Consider the following 24,609-nt stretch of genomic DNA (forward strand, 5'->3'; position numbering starts at 1 on the left):
GCGGCATGAGGGAGGACGGGCGGCACAGTCCCACTACTACTCGCCCCGTGTCAGGAGCCAGGAGGGAGAGCAGTTGGCACAGAACCATTACTGGGCCCATGTCAGGAGGGACAGCAGAGGGCTCAGTACTACCATTAAGCCCGTGTCAGAAGAAACAGCAGGTTTTAGTACTGCTGAACCGTCTTCTACACCGCTCCAAACCTGCCTCACAGAAGCGCTGCAGTGTATACCACCCCCTAGTGGATAGTGGCGACTACAGCAGCAGCGTTACCATCTCTTGATAAGAAATCTTTGGGGCTCCGTCATATAGAAACATTGCAGCTATTCACCGTTTTATTAAAAATATTCTTCTAGCAATAATTTATAATTTGCAATATAAAAAAAAGAATAGGCGATGATAAAGATGTAGTGATGGGAGCAGAGAGAACGTCAGTTTTCCATCTCATTGCCCCACATGAGCCCCGCATACAACGGGCCTTTGGTTCAGGTAACAATAATTAAAATGGTTTGAGAATTATAGAAGATTAGAGGCGATTATCCAGAGGGCAGAACATCCACAGATGACAGGGCCCAAACTCTCACTCAGGGGGACCATGGGTAGGCCCACACCACAGACCCACATGATCACAGGGGTCATTTCCATTATGCCGATGATCTTTTGGTTAATGCCGGAGCTGCCCCAGGTCTTCAGGAGGGGGCGCAGTTAGAAGACCCCGAGGTCAGACAGGTAGGTGTTGGCTTCCAGTAGTAACCCTTTGGCATAAACTCTGACTGTATAGAAGAGGGTGATGAAGTCCTGGGTGCTGAAAAAGGTGTCTGCCAGAGCAAAGCCCAAAGTGGAAGGAATAAAGCCACGGCCGTACTCCACCATCCAGGTTCCAGCACTCCACTGAACAGACGTGGCCTCCCCCACTCCATGCACAATGGTATCTCCTGCACAGAGAGAAAGCAAGGCATGTCAACGGACAACAGAGCGAAGTCCAATAATGCAGCATCCCAGACTACAGGGCTGCAGAGATCATAGTCTGAACCTCTGAACCAACCCATAATCCACGTGACCAGAGCACAAGCTGCGACACAATACTGACCCAGAGTAACATTGTGTATTATACCTCAGAGCTGCACTCACTGTGTACATACATTACATTACTGATCCTGCATTACCTCCTGTATTATACCCCAGAGCTGCACTCACTATTCTGTTGGGTGCAGTCACTGTGTACATACATTACATTCCTGATCCTGAGTGACATCCGGTATTATACTCCAGAGCTGCACTCACTATTCTGCTGGTGCAGCCATTGTTCGCTTACCAGGGTAGAAGATCTCGCTCTTTGTGGTCCCTTCTTTCCACTGGCGGAAGGTTCCTGTCAGTATTGTATCGGAGATTTCTGCCCAGTAGCGTCCTGTAAGGAAGAGGCAGCCGTTAGTGACGTTTCATCAGCAAGGGGGGTGCCCACAATGGGGTCAGCACATCAGAAGATTTTGGTGCAGATTCTTATTTGCAGCTTTTTTTTTTTTTTTTTTTTAACCCCTTTCTGACGTACTATCCCATCCATGTGCCCTGGGCCCGTCTGTCCATTAACCCCTGGCACACTGTGATCAAACATGATCAAAGTGTACCGGGGGCATAGGGCTCGCGCTGTTCCGAGGGCCTCCTCCCTGCAGGGCCCCCGGATCCAAGATGGTCGCGGTCCTGCAGGGAGCTTATTTTGTTGGAGTCGGAATAAAATGGACCGACTCCTAAAATATATAATAAATTGGGTACAATTCAATGCAGAATGTGCTGAATATTTTTTCATAGGAATTTGGGAAAGTTATGAAATGTCCTATAAATGGCTGTTCTATTCCTGATCTAAGGCTACATTCACACACAGCATTTTTGCTGCGTTTTTGTGGATACATTTTTCAGCTGCAAAAGCCGATCAGATTTTTAAAAAAACCGCATCACCTGAAAGGTTTTGGAGCTCATAGATAATGTCTTCAATATCAAAAGCAGATTAGAAATCTGCTCTATCCACTTATCCATATCTGTCTCCATATCTTATCTGTACCAAAAAGAGTGAAAGCCGGGTAGCACACAGACTAAAGGGCATGTCACACGAGATATCGCTAGCAATATCGCTATAACTAGTGACGTTATAGCGATATCTCTGTGTCTGATACTTACCTACGACCGGCTCCCCCACTGGTTATCGCTGATCGCGCGAGAACGTTCAGGACTGTTTCTCGTCGTCAGCTTCCTGCTGTGAGGACGAGCGACGCGTGGAGCCGGGCGGGAGGACGCAGGATCGCCTGGTGTGACAGGTAAGTAGCGATCCCCGTCCCCAGCGATGTCGCTAGTGAGATCTGCCTGTGTGGCAGCTCACTAGCGACCACTTAGCGATGTACCAGCGAATCTGACGGCGTCATATCGCTGGTCGGGATCGCTGGTACATCGCTAAGTGTGACAGTACCTTAACACTTCCTGCCAGGCAAAGGAGGAGGAAAGAGCGTTTCAAACATCATTAACAAGATATTTTGTAAGTGACAAAGTTACTGTAACAATGACAGCAGATATGTCTAAAAGACAGCTCATACAGCTTGCTGTGAAGGACGGTGTACCATTATCATTATTTGCATGACCAGCTTTTACAGCTCTTAATGGAGAAATGGCTGCAAACTTGGTGTTTCTCTGGAAAGAGAAAGTATTAGAAAATTAGTGATTGAAGAAGCCCTTAACCAAAAGGAAGATCTTAAAAAGACTCAAAACACGCTTCATGTTTCTTAAAATGGACGCCTGCACACGTCACAGAGTGAACTATTTTGCCAATGTTCGATATGTTTGTGACAACAAAAATTGTTACCAACACGCTGGCAGTAAGATCCTAAAGCTCATCACAGCAGCCAGTTTCTCCAGACCTAAGTGGAAAAAGTTCTGCAAGATTACGAACTCAAAAAAGAACAGGTTCTTGCTATTGTAACGGACAATGCTTCAGACATAAGTACAATTACACTGATGAATGAGAGTAATGAACAGCTAGAGGAACATTTAGGATTCAGTATGTTTGAGATGGAAGGCCACAGTGCTGTTCATGTAACTGAGGAACAAACAGATATTACAACAGAAGAACAGCAAAATTATACTGTAGAAATAGATGATCTTGTTGAAGCTGCTTCAAAACACTTTCCTATTCATCACATGTGCTGTGTTGTGCACACGCTGCAGCTGGCAATAAGAGTCTGCAAGAGGGACATGCTGGAAATCTGATTGGAAAAGTGAGGAAATTGGTTATTGCCGCCAGAACCCCTAAAATTGATTCCATCTTGAAGAGACGTGCTGGAAAAGGGCAATTGTTGATCAACTAAAACCGTTTCTTATAGATATGGCGAACCCTCAGGTAACCCTAAATGAAGGTCAATGGACACAGCTGGCTGAATTGAAGGAATTGCTTAATCACCCATTTACTGCGACTAAAAAAATTACAAGCTGAGGATTTAACTCCTGGCATTTTCATGAGGGAGAGGAAGAACTTGCTATTTTGCTGTTTAATCGCAGATGGCACTTCTGCTTCAGTGAAACGGAGAGAGACACAGCTATTGGAAAATAAAATTTTTCTGGCAGCTGTTTATGTGGACCCAAGTCATCGTATATTGCTTGATAATCAACAGCTTACTAAAGGAAAAGAAGCTCTAACTGGGGTAGCAGTTTGGATGAGTGGCCTACAGGAGGACTGCCAGGCGCAAGAGGACTCGGGTCCTGACAGTGCTACTGCTGCCATATCTTCAGCCTCATCAGATGAGGAGTTTGACTTTGACAAGTATTTGTATGACATGGAGGAGGCAAAGCGTTGCCGCAAGGAAAAAGATTTCACTGTCTCCTATAGCAGCAGATTGACCATATTTCATCAAAATGTTTCACTTGTTCTCAAAGAAATAGAAAAATTCAACCGTTCATCAAAACTGACTGTGCATGAGGCAATTCCTTTATACCCGGAAATTGTTAGAGATGTCACCCATGTGGTTATGGCTTTGCCTCCAACCCAAGTTACTGTAGAGAGGTTGTTCTCTGGCCTTACAATTATTAGGTCAGATGTGAGGTCATCTATGAAGGAGGATCTGGAGGCAATTTTATTTCTTAGAACAAATTCATAGACTGCACAAATGTTATTTAGTATGTTTTTGTTGAAAACTGTTTTTTGCCACTTATAGTTTATTACATAGTGAATATATATATATATATATATATATATATATATATATATATATACACACACACACACACTATATATATATATATATATATATATATATATATGTAATCGATATTACATAGTGTATTACATGTTTACAATTTATTACAGTTTTTTGTGTTCTAAAGTTGTATTCCAATAAATATGTTCTATCTAAATATCTTGATTATTGTATCATAAAAATGATTTAATGTCTGATGTTCACATTGTACTAGAATACATTTTTCACTTAAATATAAGCAATATATGTGGGATTCGGAGTCAGTGTAAGGGAAATTGAGGAGTCGGAGTCGCAGGTTTGGCTTACCGACTCCACAGCCCTGGTGACCCTTGGTAAAACAAATTGGACCTGAAGTAATTTGTGAAAAAAAGTTAAATGTTCATTTATTTTTTAAACATTCAAAAAAATTCCTGTGAAGCACCTGAAGGGTTAATAAACTTCTTGAATGTGGTTTTGAGCACCTTGAGCGGTGCAGTTTTTAGAATGCTGTCACTTTTGGGTATTTTCTATCATATAGACCTCTCAAAGGGACTTCAAATGTGAGGTGGTCCCTAAAACTAAAATGGTGTTGTAAAAGTGAGTAATCGCTGGTCAACTTTTAACCCTTATAACTTCCTAACAAAAAAAAATATTTTGGTTCCAAAGTTGTGCTGATGTAAAGTAAACATGTGGGAAATGTTACTTAAGTTTTTTGTGTGCCATATCTCTGTGATTTAAGGGCATAAAAATTCAAAGTTAGAAAATTGCGAAATTTTAAAAATTTTCGCCAAATTTCAGCTTTTTTTCACAAATAAACACAAGTTATAGCAAAGAAATTTTACCACTAACATGAAGTACAATATGTCACGAGAAAACAATGTCAGAATCACCGGGATCCATGGAAGCGTTCCAGAGTTATTACCTCCTAAAGGGACAGTGGTCAGAATTGTAAAAACTGGCCCGGTCATTAACGTGCAAACCACCCTTGGGGGTGAAGGGGTTTAAGTAATTTTTCTTTTTTGTCTTGCATTTTGCTGATGTTCACTGCGCCCAATCCATCAAATTGGTGCATGCGGTTCATAAAGTGGGGAAAAAGGTTTCTTTTACACTTACCGGGTTTTTTGCAGGCCGTACCGCTGCAATTTTCACGGTCTGCCGCAATAACGAACTGTTATTCGTTATTGCGGATTGCCGTACTATGGATAAAGTATTGGGGAAAAAAAAACAAAAAAAAAACTGTTCTGTAAAACCGGAAGTCACGGTGCACCACAATAAAATTTCTTTGTTTTTGTGGCCCCATTCATTTTCAATGGGGGCCGTGTCCATATAAGCCATGAAAAAGGATCAAGCAGGCTCAATCTTTTTTCACGGCCGTAAGTACGGCCATAACCGTGCTCCGTGGAATTATTGCAGCCCGTTTTTGCGGCGCCATAGAAATCTATTGGGGCGACAAAAACACGGCAAGTGTAAAAGAAGCGTAAAGGGAGCCTGTCACCTATTTTGGCTGCTATAAGATGCGGCCACCGCCTTTCAGGGCTGAAAAGGCCCTATAATGCTGTTTATCTGGCCCCGGTCCGACCTGCAAGATAAGAAAAATAAGTTTTATTATACTCACCCGGAGAGGGTGAACAGGGCTGTGGAGTCGGTAAGCCAAACCTGCAACTCCGACTCCTCAATTTCCCTTACACCGACTCCACGACTTCCACATATATTGCTTATATTTAAGTGAAAAATTTAATTGTAGTACAATGTGAGCATCAGACATTTAATCATTTTTATGATACAATAATCAAGATATTTAGATAGAACATAATATTTATTGGAATACAACTTTAGAACACAAAAAAACTGTAATAGTAAATGTGTAATACACTATGTAATATCGATCACATACATAGTGATATATATATATCACTATGTAATAAACTAAGTGGCAAAATAGTTTTCAACAAAAACTTACTAAATAACATCATGGGCAACATCTCTAACAATTTCCGGGTATAAAGGAATTGCCTCATGCAGAGTCAGTTTTGATGAACGGTTGAATTTTTCTATTTCTTTGAGAGCAAGTGAAACATTTTGCTGAAATATGGTCAATCTGCTGCTATAGGAGACGGAGTGAAATCTTTTTCCTTGCGGCAACGCTTTGCCTCCTCCATGTCATCCAAATACTTGTCAAAGTCAAACTCCTCATCTGATGAGGCTAAAGATATGGCAGCAGTAGCACTGTCAGGACCCGAGTCCTCTGGCGCCTGGCAGTCCTCCTGTAGGCCACTCTTCCTAACTGCTACCTCAGAGCTTCTTTTCCTTTAGTAAGCTGTTGATCATCAAGCAGTATACGATGACTTGGATCCACAAACAGCTGCCAGAAAAATTATTTTTCAATAGCTGTGTCTCTCTCCGTTTCACTGAAGCAGAAATGCCATCTGCGGTTAAACAGCATGACAAAGGGGGGGTATTCGAGATTCCTCATAGATCCTATACTTATACCCGCAACCCCAGCTCCCTTAGCTCAACTCCATCTCATTACCCCCCCTTATAATAAATAAAGACCCAAGCCAAGGATGTTGGATAATTTGGCCACAGCAGCCATTTAACATAAACATTACATTAAATCACAACCCAGAGGGGCGGTCCTCGCAGCCCGAAAAAAAAAAATTTCCAAGATGTTAACCATCCCATATGGCCCCAGGTCGAGCTCTCTACCTCCAGCCGTAAAGCACCAGCTCAGAGGCACCAAAAGAACCCGCCTGTCCAGAACCTTTAGCCTCTCCCAGATCCTTTTCCCCATCCTCGGGATACCTAAAATGGTTGTCCACTTAAGCCCGCTCTGGAGGGAGTCCAGGAGCCCATTCCGATCCCCCCCCCAGGGCGTCCAGCCTCACCAACTTCGAGGACCCCCCCCGCGCCACCAACACAAATGTTTTGACCCTTGCCTCAAACATTTGTGTCCATCCACACCTGCAAGCCTTTTTCAATGCCTTCTTGCACCGCTAGACACCACATGTTCAACCCCACAGCATTGAGATGAACTCCGTCTTTCCTCCAGAACTCCTCTTGTCCCGACTCCAGATCCAAATGACGCACAACGATCGCCCTGTTTCGTGCCATAAAACGAGCAACCGCCCTATCCACTTTAATTCTGGCCCTATTAACGCCCTGAACAGACCGAGCCCCACACCAGACTTTCCTCGGGATAATATCCGACCAAATTATCAATAACCTAGGGAACATAGCCCACAGGCGCAGCACGTCAAATTTGATTCCGCTGATCAATTCGCAGCATGGCCGCTTTCCCAGATTGTTACCCCCTAAGTGTATGACCAGTAACTCTGGGGGGCGATCGAGTCTTACGAATCTGTGGAATTCCGGAAGAAGCCGTTTCCTGACCATGCCCCGCTTTCCGATCCATCTCACGACGGCTGCATCATGAGGCACACCCAGCTGTCTCTCGTGGTCCCCGCCGTACCAGGCCCCGGATCCGTATTCCCTGCTGCATCGTGAGGAGGGGGAGCCGATACTCCCCCCGTGGCAGGCCCCGCCGACCAGCAGGATTCCTCCCGGTCCTTTGCGAGCACCAGGCCTGCAGCTCGCAGCTTGTACCGGAGGGTCCTTTGAGGGGCTCCTAATGCGGCGCCGGGCCGAGGGGTGGGCTCAGGACTAAGGCGCACCGGAGGCCTAGATCTCCGTGGCCGGTGTTCCTCTGGTTGGGGTGGCGGGGACCCGCCACCCCTTGGAGCAGACCCTGGACTGAAGACTGCAACCATCCTGCGCCCCGGGAACCCGCGGCATCCCTCAGCATTTGGAGAACGGACTCAATCTCCATAATGACAGGTACCTCAGAGATTCCTATTGCTGCTTATGTGTACCCAAAATGGTTGTCCCTCTAAAATGGCTTTCCTTTTTATACTAACAGCCCGTGACCCCCCATACCATGTGACCGACCCACGTCTTAGCCCAGCCCATCCATGCCAGCATAGAAAATTAACCCCCTATTCTCTGTTCCATTCACCAACCACCTCCGTATCTACTTCCCTCTCTACCCTGTCATGCCGGCCTCCCTTTTACGGCCTCACTAAACAGCAAGTTCTTCCACTCCCTCATGAAAATGACAGGAGTTAAATCCTTAGCTTGTAATTTTTTAGTCACGGTAAATGGGTGATGAAGCAATTCCTTCAATTCAGCCACCTGTGTCCATTGACCTTCATTTAGGGTTACCTGAGGGTTCGCCATATCTATAAGAAAAGCAATCGCTCAATCATTAAATAAGTGCTGCCCCACCAGTGGCTTGATCAACAATTGCCCTTTCCCAGCACGTCTCCAAGATGGAATCAATTTTAGGGGTTCTGGGGCAATAACCAATTTCCTCACTTTTCCAGCCTCTCCTATTGCCAGCTGCAGTGTGTGCACAACACAGCGCATGTGATGAATAGGAAAGTTTTGAAGCAGCTTCAACAAGATCATCTATGTCTACAGTATAATTTTCCTGTTTTTCCGTAGTAATATGATCTGTCTGCTCCTCAGTTACATGAACAGCACTGTGGCCTTCCATCTCAAACACACTGAATCCTAAATGTTCCTCTGGCTGTTGTTCATTACTCTCATTCATCAGTGTAATTGTACTTATGTTTGAAGCATTGTCCTTTACAATAGCAAGAACCTGTTCTTTTTTGAGTTCGTAATCTTGCAGAACTTTTTCCACTAAGGTCTGGAGAAACTGGCTGCTGTGATGAGCTTTAGGATCTTTTACTGCCAGTGTGTTGGTAACAATTTTTGTTGTCACAAACCCATCGAATATTGATGGCAAAATAGTTCACTCTGTGACGTGTGCAGGCATCCATTTTAAGAAACATGAAGCGTCTTTTGAGAGTCTGTTTAAGATCTTCCTTTTGGTTAAGGGCTTCTTCAATCACTAATTTTCTAATACTTTCTCTTTCCAGAGAAACAGCAAGTTTGCAGCCATTTCTCCATTAAGAGCTGTAAAAGCTGGTCGTGCAAATAATAATGGTACACCGTCCTTCACAGCAAGCTGTATGAGCTGTCTGTTAGACATATCTGCTGTCATTGTTACAGTAACTGTCACTTACAAAATATCTTGTTAATTATGTTTGAGACGCTCTTTCCTCCTCCTTTGCCTGGCAGGAAGTGTTAAGGTACTGTCACACTTAGCGATGTACCAGCGATCCCAACCAGCGATATGACGTGGTCAGGATCGCTGGTACATCGCTAAGTGGTCGCTATTGAGCTGCCACACAGGCAGATCTCACTAGCGACATCGCTGGGGACGGGGGTCGCTACTTACCTGTCACACCAGGCGATCCTGCGTCCTCCCGCCCGGCTCCACGCGTCGCTCGTCCTCACAGCAGGAAGCGCCACAGGAAGCTGACGACGAGAAACAGTCCTGAACGTCCTCGCGCGATCAGCAATAACCAGCGGGGGAGCCGGTCGTAGGTAAGTATCAGACACAGAGATATCGCTAGCAATATCGCTATAACGTCACTAGTTATAGCGATATCTCTTAGTGTGACATGCCCTTTAGTTTCTGTGCTACCCAGCTTTCATTTTCTTTTTGGACCAGATAAGATATGGAGACCATTTTATACCAACTCCACCAAAATGAGCACCAACTCCACAGCCCTGGTGGAGTTATTAAAGGGAATCTGTCACCCTTTTTTTTGGCTTTGCAGCTGCTGGCATAGACATGTGGGGCTTATCTACAGCATTATACTCACCGGACCGCCCACCTCGGTGAGTATAATATAACGTGTTTTTCTTCTTTCTGGTTACATCGGAGGCTTATCTACAGCATTACAGAATGCTGTAGATAATCCCCCGATGTCTATGCCAGCAGCTAATAGGGGATAAAAAGGATAACAGATCCCCTTTAAGTGCTGCATAATATGCCGCGCTATAGAAATAAAATCATTTATTATATAAATGAATAAAATATACAGTTCCCCACATCATCGCCCAGCGAGGGCACATCAAGCACCTGACCCTAAACTATGGCAGCACATACGAAAGGAGGCTGTGACCTTTCCCATAACTGCCACCCCCCCCCCCCCCCCAAACTCACCCGAGTGGCCGCTGGTATCTACCGCTGTACCAAACAGGAGCACATACTCCGTGAGTGAGGCATGCAGCAGGCACATGGACCCCATCCAGCCGCCTGCATTCACAAACACCCACTGCAGGTCCTCGTCCGGCAGGATGTGCCCCGGATGCTTCTTCCGCAGCTCAATGATGATCTTGGAGAAGGCATCTTCATAGTCCAGACCTGTGGGGAGAGGGGAGGTGAGACGGGGAGAAAGCAAGTCCCCCCTCTCCCTCCTCAGTCACGGTCCCCCCCTCTCCCTCCTCAGTCACGGTCCCCCCCTCTCCCTCCTCAGTCACGGTCCCCCCCCTCTCCCTCCTCAGTCACGGTCCCCCCCCTCTCCCTCCTCAGTCACGGTCCCCCCCCTCTCCCTCCTCAGTCACGGTCCCCCCCCTCTCCCTCCTCAGTCACGGTCCCCCCCCTCTCCCTCCTCAGTCACGGTCCCCCCCCTCTCCCTCCTCAGTCACGGTCCCCCCCCTCTCCCTCCTCAGTCACGGTCCCCCCCCTCTCCCTCCTCAGTCACGGTCCCCCCCTCTCCCTCCTCAGTCACGGTCCCCCCTCTCCCTCCTCAGTCACGGTCCCCCCTCTCCCTCCTCAGTCACGGTCCCCCCTCTCCCTCCTCAGTCACGGTCCCACCTCTCCCCCTTTTCTTTTTCAGTCACGGTCCCCCCTCTCCCTCCTCAGTCACGGTCCCCCCTCTCCCTCCTCAGTCACGGTCCCCCCTCTCCCTCCTCAGTCACGGTCCCACCTCTCCCTCCTCAGTCACGGTCCCACCTCTCCCCCTTTTCTTTTTCAGTCACGGTCCCCCCTCTCCCTCCTCAGTCACGGTCCCCCCTCTCCCTCCTCAGTCACGGTCCCCCCTCTCCCTCCTCAGTCACGGTCCCCCCTCTCCCTCCTCAGTCACGGTCCCCCCTCTCCCTCCTCAGTCACGGTCCCCCCTCTCCCTCCTCAGTCACGGTCCCCCCTCTCCCTCCTCAGTCACGGTCCCCCCTCTCCCTCCTCAGTCACGGTCCCCCCTCTTCCTCCTCAGTCACGGTCCCCCTCTCCTCCTCAGTCACGGTCCCCCTCTGTCACGGTCCCCCTCTCCTCCTTTTCCTCCTCAGTCACGGTCCCCCTCATACAGTGCCAGGAGTGGGGGGCGGTTACCCGAGTGCTCCTTGGCGAGGCCTGCGATCTCCTCCCGGCTGAACACGTAGGCCTTGGAGCTGAGCCAGCCGCGGACGAGCTGCAGCAGGACGCCCAACACTGCGAGGGCCACAGCCGCCTTCACGGCCCGGGAGACCCCGAACAACATGGCGGACGGCGGGTGCAGCGGAGTCACTGAGCGACGGGTCAGAGAGCCAGAGCCCAACACGGCGCACAGCTCCACCCACTCCCACACACAGCCAATAGCGCGAGAGTAGCGACTAATACAGCCAATCAGAGGCGACAAAGCTGCCATCCGTCCAATCAGCCGCGATGAGGGAATGTGGTGTCAGGCGGGAAACTGTCAGACACACAGCGACACCTAGTGGTAACATACGGCATAACAGCCAACACGTGAGCAGAGAAAAGTCTGTATCATATATATACCCCGGCCTATACTATATATATATATACACCCCCCCCTACATAATATATACACCCCTTTACTATATACACACCCCCTATATAATATATACACCGCTTAATTATATGTACACTCCATATATTTTACATGTACACCCCCTATACAATATATACACCGCCAATATTATATATACACCCCCTATAATAATAATAATAATAATAAATTTTATTTCTATAGCGCCGACATATTCCGCAGCACTTTACATTTCAGAGGGGATTTGTACAGACAATAGACATTACAGCATAACAATAATCACATAGATCATAATCACAAATACCAAGATTATAAATACCTATATTATATATACACTCCCTATATTATATATACACCCCCTATACTATATATACACCCCTATATTATATGTACACCCCCTATATTATATATACACTCCCTATACTATATATACACCCCCTATATTATATATACACTCCCTATACTATATATACACCCCCTATATTATATATACACTCCCTATACTATATATACACCCCTATATTATATGTACACCCCCTATATTATATATACACTCCCTATACTATATATACACCCCCTATATTATATATACACCCCCTATACTATATATACACCCCTATATTATATGTACACCCCCTATATTATATATACACCCCCTATACTATATATACACCCCTATATTATATATACACTCCCTATATTATATATACACCCCCTATACTATATATACACCCCTATATTATATGTACACCCCCTATATTATATATACACTCCCTATACTATATATACACCCCTATATTATATATACACCCCCTATACTATATATACACCCCTATATTATATATACACTCCCTATACTATATATACACCCCTATATTATATATACACTCCCTATACTATATATACACCCCCTATATTATATATACACTCCCTATACTATATATACACCCCCTATATTATATATACACTCCCTATACTATATATACACCCCCTATATTATATATACACTCCCTATACTATATATACACCCCTATATTATATATACACCCCCTATACTATATATACACCCCTATATTATATATACACTCCCTATACTATATATACACCCCTATATTATATATACACCCCCTATACTATATATACACCCCTATATTATATATACACTCCCTATATTATATATACACCCCCTATACTATATATACACCCCTATATTATATGTACACCCCCTATATTATATATACACTCCCTATACTATATATACACCCCTATATTATATGTACACCCCCTATATTATATATACACTCCCTATACTATATATACACCCCTATATTATATGTACACCCCCTATATTATATATACACCCCCTATACTATATATACACCCCTATATTATATGTACACCCCCTATATTATATATACACCCCCTATACTATATACACCGCTATATTATATGTACACCCCCTATATTATATATACACCCCCTATACTATATATACACCCCTATATTATATGTACACCCCCTATATTATATATACACTCCCTATACTATATATACACCCCTATATTATATGTACACCCCCTATATTATATATACACCCCCTATACTATATATACACCCCTATATTATATGTACACCCCCTATACTATATATACACCCCCTATACTATATATACACCCCTATATTATATGTACACCCCCTATATTATATATACACCCCCTATACTATATACACCCCTATATTATATGTACACCCCCTATATTATATATACACCCCCTATACTATATATACACCCCTATATTATATGTACACCCCCTATATTATATATACACTCCCTATATTATATATACACCCCCTATACTATATATACACCCCTATATTATATGTACACCCCCTATATTATATATACACTCCCTATATTATATATACACCCCCTATACTATATATACACCCCTATATTATATGTACACCCCCTATATTATATATACACTCCCTATATTATATATACACCCCCTATATTATATATACACCCCTATATTATTATTATTATTATTATTATTATTATTATTATTATTATTATTTATTGTTATAGCGCCATTTATTCCATGGCGCTTTACAGGTAAGGAGGGGTATACATAAAAACAAGTACAATAATCATAAACAATACAAATCATAACTGGTACAGGAGGAGAGAGGACCCTGCCCGCGAGGGCTCACAATCTACAAGGGATGGGTGATAATACAGTAGGCGAGGGTAGAGCTGGTCGTGCAGCGGTTTGGTCGATCGGTGGTTACTGCAGGTTGTAGGCTTGTCGGAAGAGGTGGGTCCTATATATATACTATATATACACCCCCTATATTATATGTACACTCCCTATACTATATATACACTCCCTATATTATATATACACCCCCTATATTATATATACACCCCTATATTATATGTACACCCCCACACCCCCTATATTATATGTACACCCCTATACTATATATACACCCCCTATATTATATGTACACCCCCTATACTATATATACACCCCCTATATTATATGTACACCCCTATACTATATATACACCCCCTATATTATATGTACACTCCCTATACTATATACACTCACTGGCCACTTTATTAGGTACACCATGCTAGTAAGGGGTTGGACCCCCTTTTGCCTTCAGAACTGCCTCAATTCTTCGAGGCAGAGATTCAACAAGGTGCTGGAAGCATTCCTCAGAGATTTTGGACCATATTGACATGATGGCATCACACAGTTGGCGCAGATTTGTCGGCTGCACATCCCTGATGCGAATCTCCCGTTCCACCACATCCCAAAGATGCTCTATTGGATTGAGATCTGGTGACTGAGGAGGCCATTTGAGTACAGTGAACTCATTGTCATGTTCAAGAAACCAATCTGAGATGATTCGAGCTTTATGACATGGTGCATTATCCTGCTGAAAGTAGCCATCAGATGTTGGGTACATTGTGGTCATAAAGGGATGGACATGGTCAGCAACAATACTCAGGTAGGCTGTGGCGTTGCAACGATGCTCAATTGGTACCAAGGGGCCCAAAGAGTGCCCAGAAAAAATTCCCCACACCATGACACCACCACCACCAGCCTGAACCGTTGATACAAGGCAGGATGGATCCATGCTTTCATGTTGTTTACGCCAAATTCTGACCCTACCATCCGAATGTCGCAGCAGAAATCGAGACTCATCAGACCAGGCAACGTTTTTCCAATCTTCTACTGTCCAATTTCGATGAGCTTGTGCAAATTGTAGCCTCAGTTTCCTGTTCTTAGCTGAGAGGAGTGGTACCCAGTGTGGTCTTCTGCTGCTGTAGCCCATCTGCCTCAAAGTTCGACGCACTGTGCGTTCAGAGATCCTCTTCTGCCTACCTTGGTTGTAACGGGTGGCAATTTGAGTCACTGTTGCCTTTCTATCAGCTCGAACCAGTCTGCCCATTCTCCTCTGACCTCTGGCATCAACATGGCATTTCCGGCCACAGAACTGCCGCTCACTGGATTTTTTTTCTTTTTCGGACCATTCTCTGTAAACCCTAGAGATGGTTGTGCGTGAAAATCCCAGTAGATCAGCAGTTTCTGAAATTCTCAGACCAGCCCTTCTGGCACCAACAATCATGCCACGTTCAAAGGCACTCAAATCACCTTTCTTCCCCATACTGATGCTCGGTTTGAACTGCAGGAGATTGTCTTGACCATGTCTACATGCCTAAATGCACTGAGTTGCCGCCATGTGATTGGCTGATTAGAAATTAAGTCTTAACACACAGTTGGACAGGTGTACCTAATAAAGTGGCCAGTGAGTGTATACTCCCTATATTATATATACACCCCCTATATTATATATATACACCCCCTATATTATATGGGCAAAAGAACACAGACATAGGACAGAGGAAGACTGGTAAAAAGTGTTATGGGCAGACGAATCCAAGTTTGAGGTGTTTGGATCACACAGAAGAACATTTGTGAAGAGATGCTGGAAGAGTGCCTGACGCCATCTGTCAAGCATGGTGGAGGTAATATGATGGTCTGGGGTTGCTTTGGTGCTGGTAAAGTGGGAGATTTGTACAAGGTCAAAGGGATTTTGAATAAGGAAGGCCATCACTCCATTTTGCACCTCCATGCCATACCCTGTGGACAGCGCTTGACTGGAGCCAATTTCATCCTACAACAGGACAATGACCCAAAGCAAACCTCCAAATTATGCAGGAACTATTTAGGGAAGAAGCGGCAGCTGGTATTCTATCTGTAATGGAGTGGCCAGCGCAGTCACCAGATCTCATCCCCATTGAGGTGTTGTGGGAGCAGCTTGACCGTATGGTGCGCAAAAAGTGCCCATCAAGCCAAACCGACATGTGGGAGGGGCTTCTGGATGCATGGGGTGAAATTTCTCCAGATTCCCTCTGCAAATTAACTGCTAGAATGCCAAAGGTCTGCAATGCTGGAATTGCTGCAAAGGAGCATTCTGTGCCGAAAGCAAAGTCTGAAGGAGAAAATTATTATTTCACATAGAAATCTTTTTTTTTGAACCTTGTCAGTGTCTGGACATTCATTTGGCAACTCATTAGAATAATAAAAGTATGAGTTCATGGAAAACACAATATTGTCTGGGTGACCCCAAACTTTTGAACAGTAGTGTATATTATACATGTACACCCCCTAGATCATATATACACCCCCTGTCATGAACTGGGCGTGTTTGGTTGCCCCCAGTTCATCAGGGGATTTATTATATCCCACTTTCCAATTCCAGTTTGGAATTTGCAGCTCTCTGGCACCTCCCTGTGGTCAGTCAGGGAATTACATCTAGGATAAGTAGCCGCCTTGCTGTCTACTGGCTATTGGGCACGCTGCAGTGAGGGCAGTATAACTACTCCCAGTCTCAGGCGGGAAATACACATATAAATCTCCATCTGTCACTGCCAGTCTCCCCAAAAGCCCAGAACACTTCGCTGCCACCAGCTCCTGGTTCAATAATTAACCCCTTCTTGACATCAGGCGTACTATCCCATCCATGGGACCCGGGCCCCAATGCCCATGGACGGGATACTACATCTATCACGAACAGCGGCGCTGACCCCGCAGCTGGGTGTCAGCTGATTATCACAGCTGACACCCACCACTATGTGTCTGGGGCGGTCACGGACCTCCCCGACACATTAACCCTTGGCACAATGCGATCAAACACGATCGCGGTGTACCGGGGGTTTAGGGTAGCATCGGCAGGGAGGGGGCTCCCTCCGTGCTTCCCTGAGCCCCCCACGACAGCGCGATGTGCAGCGCTGCTGCGGGGGGCTCCTTCCCTGCAGGCCCCCGAATCCAAGATGGCAACGGGGACCTTCGGGGGCCTGCAGGGAGCCGGCTTCCTTAGTGCCTGCAAAGCACCGGCATGAGGAAGTCTGCAGCAGTGCCTGTGTCAGATCAGCGATCTGTCACAGGACAGTGATGTCCCCCCTGGGACAATGTAATAAAGATAAAAAAAAAGTGTAAAAATAATTTATAAAAAATCACTAAATAAATAAAAAAAAAAAAATATTCCCTAATAAATTCATTTTTTGGAAATAAAAAAACCCCAAACAATAAAAGTACACATATTTGGTATCGCCGCATCCGTAATGACCCACCCTATAAAACTGTCCCATTAGTTAACCACTTTAGCAAACCCCTTAAAAAATAAAAATAAAAAACCAAGCAAAAAACAATGCGTTATTATCATACCGCCGATCAAAAAGTGCAATAACGCGCAATCAAAAACACGCATATAAATATCCATGGTACCGCTGAAAACGTCATCTTATCCTGCAAAAAATGAGCCACCTCATCAGCGAAAAAATAAAAAAGTTATAGCTCGCAGAATAAAGCGATGCAAAAATAATTATTTTTTATATACAATTGTTTTCATTGCATAAAAACGCCAAAACAAAAAAAACGACCTAAATGAGGTATCGCTGTAACCGTACTGACCCGAAGAATAAAACCGCTTTATCAATTTTACCGCACGCGGAACGGTGTAAACGCACTCCCCAAAAGAGATTAATGAAATGCTGGTTTTTGTTCATTCTGCGTCCCAAAAATCAGAATAAAAAGTGATCAAAAAATGTCACGTGCCCGAAAATGGTACCAATAAAAACGTCAACTCGTCCCGCAAAAAATAAGACCTCACATGACTCGGTGGGTCAAAATACGGAAAAATTATAGCTCTCAAAATGTGGTGATGCAAAAACTATTTTTACAATAAAAAGTGTCTTTTAGCGTGTGACAGCCGCCAAACATAAAAACCGCCATAAATAGTAAATCAAACCCCCCGTTATCACCCCCTTAGTTAGGGAAAAATAATAAAATTAAAAAATATGTATTTATTTCCATTTTCCCATTAGGGTTAGGGCTAGGGTTAGGGTTAGGGGTGTGTTGGGGTTAGGGTTGGAGTTAGAATTGGGGGGTTTCCACTGTTTGGGCACATCAGGGGCTCTCCAAATGCAACATGGCGTCTGATCTCAATTCCAGCCAATTCTGCGTTGAAAAAGTCAAATGGTGCTCCTTCCCTTCCAAGCTCTGCCATGCGCCCAAACAGTGTTTTACCCCCACATATGGGGTATCAGCCTACTCAGGAAAAATTGCAAAACAACTTTTGGGGTCCAATTTCTCCTGTTACCCTTCGGAAAATAAAAAAATTGGTGACTAAAAGATCATGTTTGTGGAAAAAATATGATTTTTTTATTTTCATGCCCTGGCATTATAAACTTCTGTGAAGCCCTTGGGGGTTCAAAGTGCTCACCACACATCTAGATAAGTTCCTTAGGGGATCTAGTTTCCAAAATGGTGTCATTTGTGGGGGGTTTCCACTGTTTTGGTACATCAGGGGCTTTTCAAACGCGACATGGTGTCCGATCTCAATTCCAGCCAAAAAAGTCAAATGGCGCTGCTTCCCTTCCGAGCTCTGCCATGCGCCCAAATAATCGTTTACACCCACATGTGGGGTATCAGCGTACTCAGAACAAATTGCACAATAACTTTTAGCGTCCTGTTACCCTTGGGAAAATAAAAATTGGGGGTGAAAAGATAATTTTTGTGGAAAAAATATGATTTTTTAATTTTACGGCTGTACGTTATAAACGTCTGTGAAGCCCTTGTGGGTTCAAAGTTCTCACCACACATCTAGATAAGTTTCTTGAGGGGTCTAGTTTCCAAAATGGGGTCACTTGTGGGGGGTTTCCACTGTTTAGGTACATCAGGGGCTCTCCAAACGCAACATGGCGTCCGATCTGAATTCCAGCCAATTTTGCATTGAAAAAGTCAAACGGCGCTCCTTCCATTCTGAGCTCTGCCATGCGCCGAAACAGTGGTTTCCCCCCACATATCAGGTATCAGCGCACTCAGGACAAATTGCACAATAATTTTTGCATCCAATTTCTCCTGTTACCCTTGGTAAAATAAAAAAAATTGAACCTGAAATAATTTTTTTGTGAAAAAAAGTTTAACGTTAATTTTTTTTAAACATTCAAAAAAATCCTGTGAAGCACCTGAAGGGTTAATAAACTTCTTGAATGTGGTTTTGAGCACCTTGAGGGGTGCAGTTTTTAGAATGGTGTCACTTTTGGGTATTTTCTATCATATAGACCCCTCAAAGTGGCTTCAAATGTGATGTGGTCCTAAAAATAAAATGGTGTTGCAAAAATGAGAAATTGCTGGTCAACTTTTAACCCTTATAACTTCCTAACAAAAAAAAATGTTGGTTCCAAAATTGTGCTGATGTAAAGTAAACATGTGGCAAATGTTACTTATCAAGTTTTTTGTGTGTTGTATCTCTGTGATTTAAGGGCATAAAAATTCAAATTTGGAAAATTGCGAAATTTTCAAAATTTTCGTCAAATTTCCGTTTTTTTCACAAATAAACGTAAGTTATTTGAATGAAATTTACCACTAACTTGAAGTACAATATGTCATGAGAAAACAATGTCAGAATCACCAAGAGCCATCGAAGCGTTTCAGAGTTATTACCTCATAAAGGGACAGTGGTCAGAATTGTAAAAATTGGCCCAGTCATTAACGTGCAAACCACCCTTTGGAGTAAAGGGGTTAATATTGGGTCAGGAGCCAACCCAGACAGTAGGGTTGACTTAGTTTGGAGGACTTGACAATAAGTTATTAGAGCAAGGAAAACAAAACTAGTAAATAATATAGCTTTTACTCCAAAAAGAAATATGCAGTGTTTATAAAAATATAAAAAGGTATTACAAATGAGACAATCTACAGTATATACAAGAAATTACAAAACAAAATGGATTAAAGATGAGCTTACATGTTTCAGTTGCTGGCACACCATGTGGAGATGATTGGTGGGGGAGGGGAACCGTCCCAATTCATCAGGTCACAATGTACAGCCCCTCATAGCTGGATCCCCGGAAAAAGACACCCTCCTAATTGCGCTTCATAATCTTATACCCTCTGTTCATGACCTCACTGAGTGGGCAAAGCTATAGACTGTACTCCCCTTATCCAGAAGTAACCAAAACTTTATTAATTCCATATCTCTGGCTGGAAACCTCATAGAAGGATGGGGGGACTATCATTACTCTTGTTCTGGAATTAGTCTTCTATTAAGTCTAAACATGGGGTGGCTTTATGACCCAGTCAAGTAAAAATCCATTTCTCAGATTCTGCTGGTGCTGGAGCTTAGAAAACTCACTGGGTGGTGGTTCTACCGACGTAGCTGCCAGAAATGTAAGTTTTTCACCTATATCAATAATTGGTGCCATTATTTTTGATCTTTATTGAACACTGTACTAGGACAAAGAAGTCTTAGTTTGCCAGGTGCTTTCAACCAGTTTAGGGCCATAAAACTACACAGTGAGGGCTGATGGCACTCTGGTCTCACATTATAGATGTATAGCAGGGGAGAGGGAGGGGGCTGGAATCACACACATGCAGCTGTGAAGTGGGGAAGCTGCAAGGGGGATCATGGCTGGAGTATGTCATTCACAAAACCAAGGAGATGTAGCAGAGCTCGGTATGTGTGGCTAGCCCAAATAAAAGTGCGTTATATTTCCTGACACTTCCCCCTTTTGGACTGCGCTACGGAGGCAGGACCTCTCGGTTCTCCTCCATGCGCATCTCGCAGGCTCGCCCCGGCGGGACTACCCGTCTGCATTGCCATGCTCGCTGCCCTTTTTGTGTTTAATGGTAAAGTTGTACTGTTGGAGGGCAAGACTCCAGCGTAGCAACCTTCCGTTGGTACCAGATACGGTGTGCAGCCAGCTCAAGGGGTTGTGGTCGGTCACCACAGTGAAGGTGCATCCGTACAGGTAGGGCTGCAAACATTGCAGGGCCCAAACCATGGCCAGGCACTCCTTTTCTATGGTGGAATAGGCCACTTCCCTCAGCAGAAGCTTCTGGCTCAGGTACAACATGGGGTGTTCTTGGTTCCCCGAGTCGACCTGGCTAAGTACTGCCCCGAGGCCAAACTCTCTGGCGTCTGTCTGTACCAGGAACAGCCGACTGCTGTCGACTGCTTTTAGCACTGGAGCGCTGCTCAGGGCTGTTTTCAAGGCCCGGAAGGCCACCTCACAGCCGTCTGTCCAGTCGACTGTAACTTCTTCTTGGTGAGGTCCATTAAGGGTTTTGCCAGGCTGCTATAGTTTTGTACAAAGCGCCTTTAGTACCCCGCAGTGCCCAGGACAGACAACACCTGCTTCTTGGTCCTGGGGTGCGTCCACTTTCCCAGGCTCTGGCCTCATAGAACCCCTGCCTACCCGGTGTCCCAGGTACTGGACCTCGCTCATGTCCAGCTGGCACTTTCCTGGCTTGATGGTCAAGCCCGCTTGGTGGATTCGCCTGAGCACCTCCATGAGATGCTGAAGGTGTTCCTCCCAGGAGTGACTGAAGACGGCAATGTCATCCAGGTACGCCACCGCGTACTTCTCAAGTCCCTGAAGCAGATGGTTGTTTACCGTGCCCTGGAAAGTGGCAGGGGCATTCTTCATGCCGAAGGTTCCAGCAGTTCTCACAGCTGCGACCACTGGGGTGCGGATTGAAGGCGCTTATCTCCACGTCCTCTATGGACCCACCGGCCTTGGTTTGGGCCAGCATGTCCAGGAGGGGGTTTTCCTCCCCGTCTTCAGGCAGGTTGCAGACCGGTAGGACGCAGGCTTCACGTGCTTGCTGAACCTTCAGCTTATTGACGAGAAATGCCTTGCACCTACCCCGAGCGTGGTCAAGAGTGACCATGTAGGTGACTGGGTTGAGCTGTTGGTGCACTATATACGGGCCTTTCCAGGCTGCCTGAAGCTTATCCTTTGGTACGGGGACCAGCACCCACACCTTCTGACCCACCTGGTAGGTCCGCACCCGGGCATTCTGGTCGTACCAATGCTTCTGGTCAGTCTGAGCCTGAGCCATGTTGTCATCCACCAACTGCGTCAAGGTCTGCATCTTGTCAAGGTAGTGCATGACATACTCCACGATGGACACTTCTGAAGGGTTCAGCTCTTCTTCCCAGAATTCCCTTACCAATCCAAGGGGTCCTCGGACTCGCCTGCCATACAAGAGCTCGAAGCGGGAGAACCCTGTTGAGGCCTGCGGAACCTCTCAGTAAGTGAAAAGCAGGTGTGGGAGGTATCTGTTTGAGGGTACCATTGAAGCGCTCACACAAACCATTGGTTTGGGGGTGACATGCACTTGATACCAGGTGCTTCACCTGCATTTTCTTACAGAGAGCCTCCATTAGGTGAAACATGAATTGGGTTCCCTGGTCGGTAAGCATCTCCCTGGGAAATCCTATTTGTCAAAAGATGGCCAACAGTGCATCCGCCACCTTATCCACCCTAGTTGAGGACAGAGCCACTACCTCCGGGTACCGGGTAGCATAGTCTACCACAGTGAGGATGTATTGCTTTCCAGAGCTGCTGGGGACGGCCAGTGGGCCCACAATGTCCCCCGTGATCCTCTGGAAAGGCTCCTCTATCACTGGCAGAGAGATCAGGAGAGCCTTGGGAACAGGCCCTGACTTCCCCACTCTTTGACAGGTGATACAGGAGCGGCAGTATTGGGTCACATCTGTCCCCATCTTGGGCCAATAGAAGTGTTGAGACAGCCGGGCCTAAGTTTTGCTGATCCCCAAGTGTCCAGCGAGTGGAATCTCATGGGCAATCTGCAAACAACTCACCCTTAAATTGGTACAGGACGATCAGCTGTCTTTCCCTCAACCACTCGTTTTGGGATTTACCGGGAACTGTCTCCCAGTACAACCTCCCTTGTTCCCAGAACACCCTCTCCTTATCAGACTTAGAGGTGGGCTCCCGGTCGAGGCGTCTCAAGGCCTTCAGGCTTGCATCTGAGTGAAGTGACGTCAAGGTCCTTTCCTCACGGGAACCCTCTGGGACCTGCTCTGGGTCTGTTTCTGGTTCAGTCAACCCTCTGACTGAGGAGGGTCCAGAAGGCAGTGCGTTACCTACGTTCTGGGCACTCTGACTGCGGGTGACAGTTGCTACGTAAGCTGTCTCCCCGAGGATTTCCACAGAACCATCAGCCGACGCTGCTATGGGTTCTATCTCTCCATCCACCCCCAACACCTCAGGAGCAGTGCTATATAAGGGCAGGGTCGGCATTTGGGGCAGGCAGACCAGGCAGACGCCTGGGGCCCCCACCTACAAAGGGGGTCCCTGTGTCTGCAGCCCCTTTGTGAAATGCCCAGAGGATGTTTAGCTGTGAATAACGCTGTCCATTGCTCTGTAGTCCCGGAGTGTCTCTCGCAAACCCCCTTTGACTGTGGTCGGGAGCTCTGTGCTGATTGCAGCAGGATCAGGATACACAGCCACACTTGGACGCTGTACAAGTACACAGCAGCCGACCCGCAGCATTTACTGACCGTGGACACAGACCCTTAGAGCTTTAGCTGTTTGTTTTTTACAGTGTGCACTTTGTCTACGGTACACGTCTAATAAAGTTAGTTTTATTCACCTATAGCGCAGCGAAAAACAACGTTGCGACATTTGCAGCTTTTTTTTTACATTTTCATTGCTTTCTACGGGTGAAAAAAAATCGCTGAAAGAAGTGACGCTGCAGATTTAAAAAACGCTGCAATTGTGAAATTCAGTCAGGAGAAAATAAAAGAGTGTGCAGGGGTGTGCAGGAGATCTCTGAAAATCTCAGTCTTTGCTTGCGCTGTAAAATGCAGCAAATTTCTTATTTGCAGAAGAAAAAGCTGCAAAAATTCTGCGTATGAACACTGCCAAAAGCGCCAGCAAAACATAAGAGATTTCCGAAATCTGCTGCACGCGCTTGTGTTTTTTCTGAGTGAATTTCAGAACTGTAGCGCCTTTTACATCTGCAGCGTGTCACTTCATTCAGTGTCTTCACCCGTAGAAAGCAATGAAAGAATAAAAAAAAAAGCTGCAGATATTGCAACGGCATTTTTCACTGCAATTATTTAAGTATTTTTGGTGAACTAAACTATTAGGTCTTGTTCACACGTTCAGTATTTGGTCAGGATTTCACATCAGGATTTGTAATGCAGTGGTGTAAATACTTAGGTCCCCAAAAAATTGGAAAGATATACAAGGAGTGATACCTTTATTGGCTAACCAGAGAGATTCTATTTGTAAGCTTTCAGGGCTCAGAAGGCCCCTTCATCAGGCGACTTTTCTGGCTAACACGGTACCACAATATTATTTTGTATTGTACATCATACTGATGTGAAA

General features: G+C 45.2%; 1 protein-coding gene across 1 annotated transcript; it reads right to left on the bottom strand.

Annotated features, from left to right (window-relative positions):
* Positions 1-319: 319 nt before the first annotated feature.
* On the bottom strand, positions 320-11,779 carry SIGMAR1 (sigma non-opioid intracellular receptor 1). The gene is made up of 4 exons (XM_073556699.1): positions 11,453-11,779; positions 10,289-10,489; positions 1,314-1,406; positions 320-933 (listed from the first exon to the last, which is right to left on the bottom strand). The coding sequence occupies exons 1-4, from the start codon at positions 11,745-11,747 to the stop codon at positions 704-706; spliced, it is 819 nt and encodes a 272-aa protein (XP_073412800.1). The 5' UTR covers positions 11,748-11,779; the 3' UTR covers positions 320-703.
* Between the last annotated feature and the right edge of the window lie 12,830 nt (positions 11,780-24,609).

The sequence above is a fragment of the Dendrobates tinctorius genome, unplaced genomic scaffold, assembly GCF_039654945.1.
Source record: "Dendrobates tinctorius isolate UK_male_01 unplaced genomic scaffold, ASM3965494v1 ptg000237l, whole genome shotgun sequence".
Taxonomy (NCBI): domain Eukaryota; kingdom Metazoa; phylum Chordata; class Amphibia; order Anura; family Dendrobatidae; genus Dendrobates; species Dendrobates tinctorius.

Bases quoted from the DNA above. Each gene is read 5' to 3' on its own strand.
- SIGMAR1 (XM_073556699.1), bottom strand. From the start codon at position 11,747: ATGGCAGCTTTGTCGCCTCTGATTGGCTGTATTAGTCGCTACTCTCGC. The intron at 10,490-11,452 runs GTAACCGCCCCC...CTCTCCCCACAG, and splicing joins CCTCGCCAAGGAGCACTCGG to GTCTGGACTATGAAGATGCC. The intron at 934-1,313 runs GTAAGCGAACAA...CTCTCTGTGCAG, and splicing joins GAGCGAGATCTTCTACCCTG to GAGATACCATTGTGCATGGA.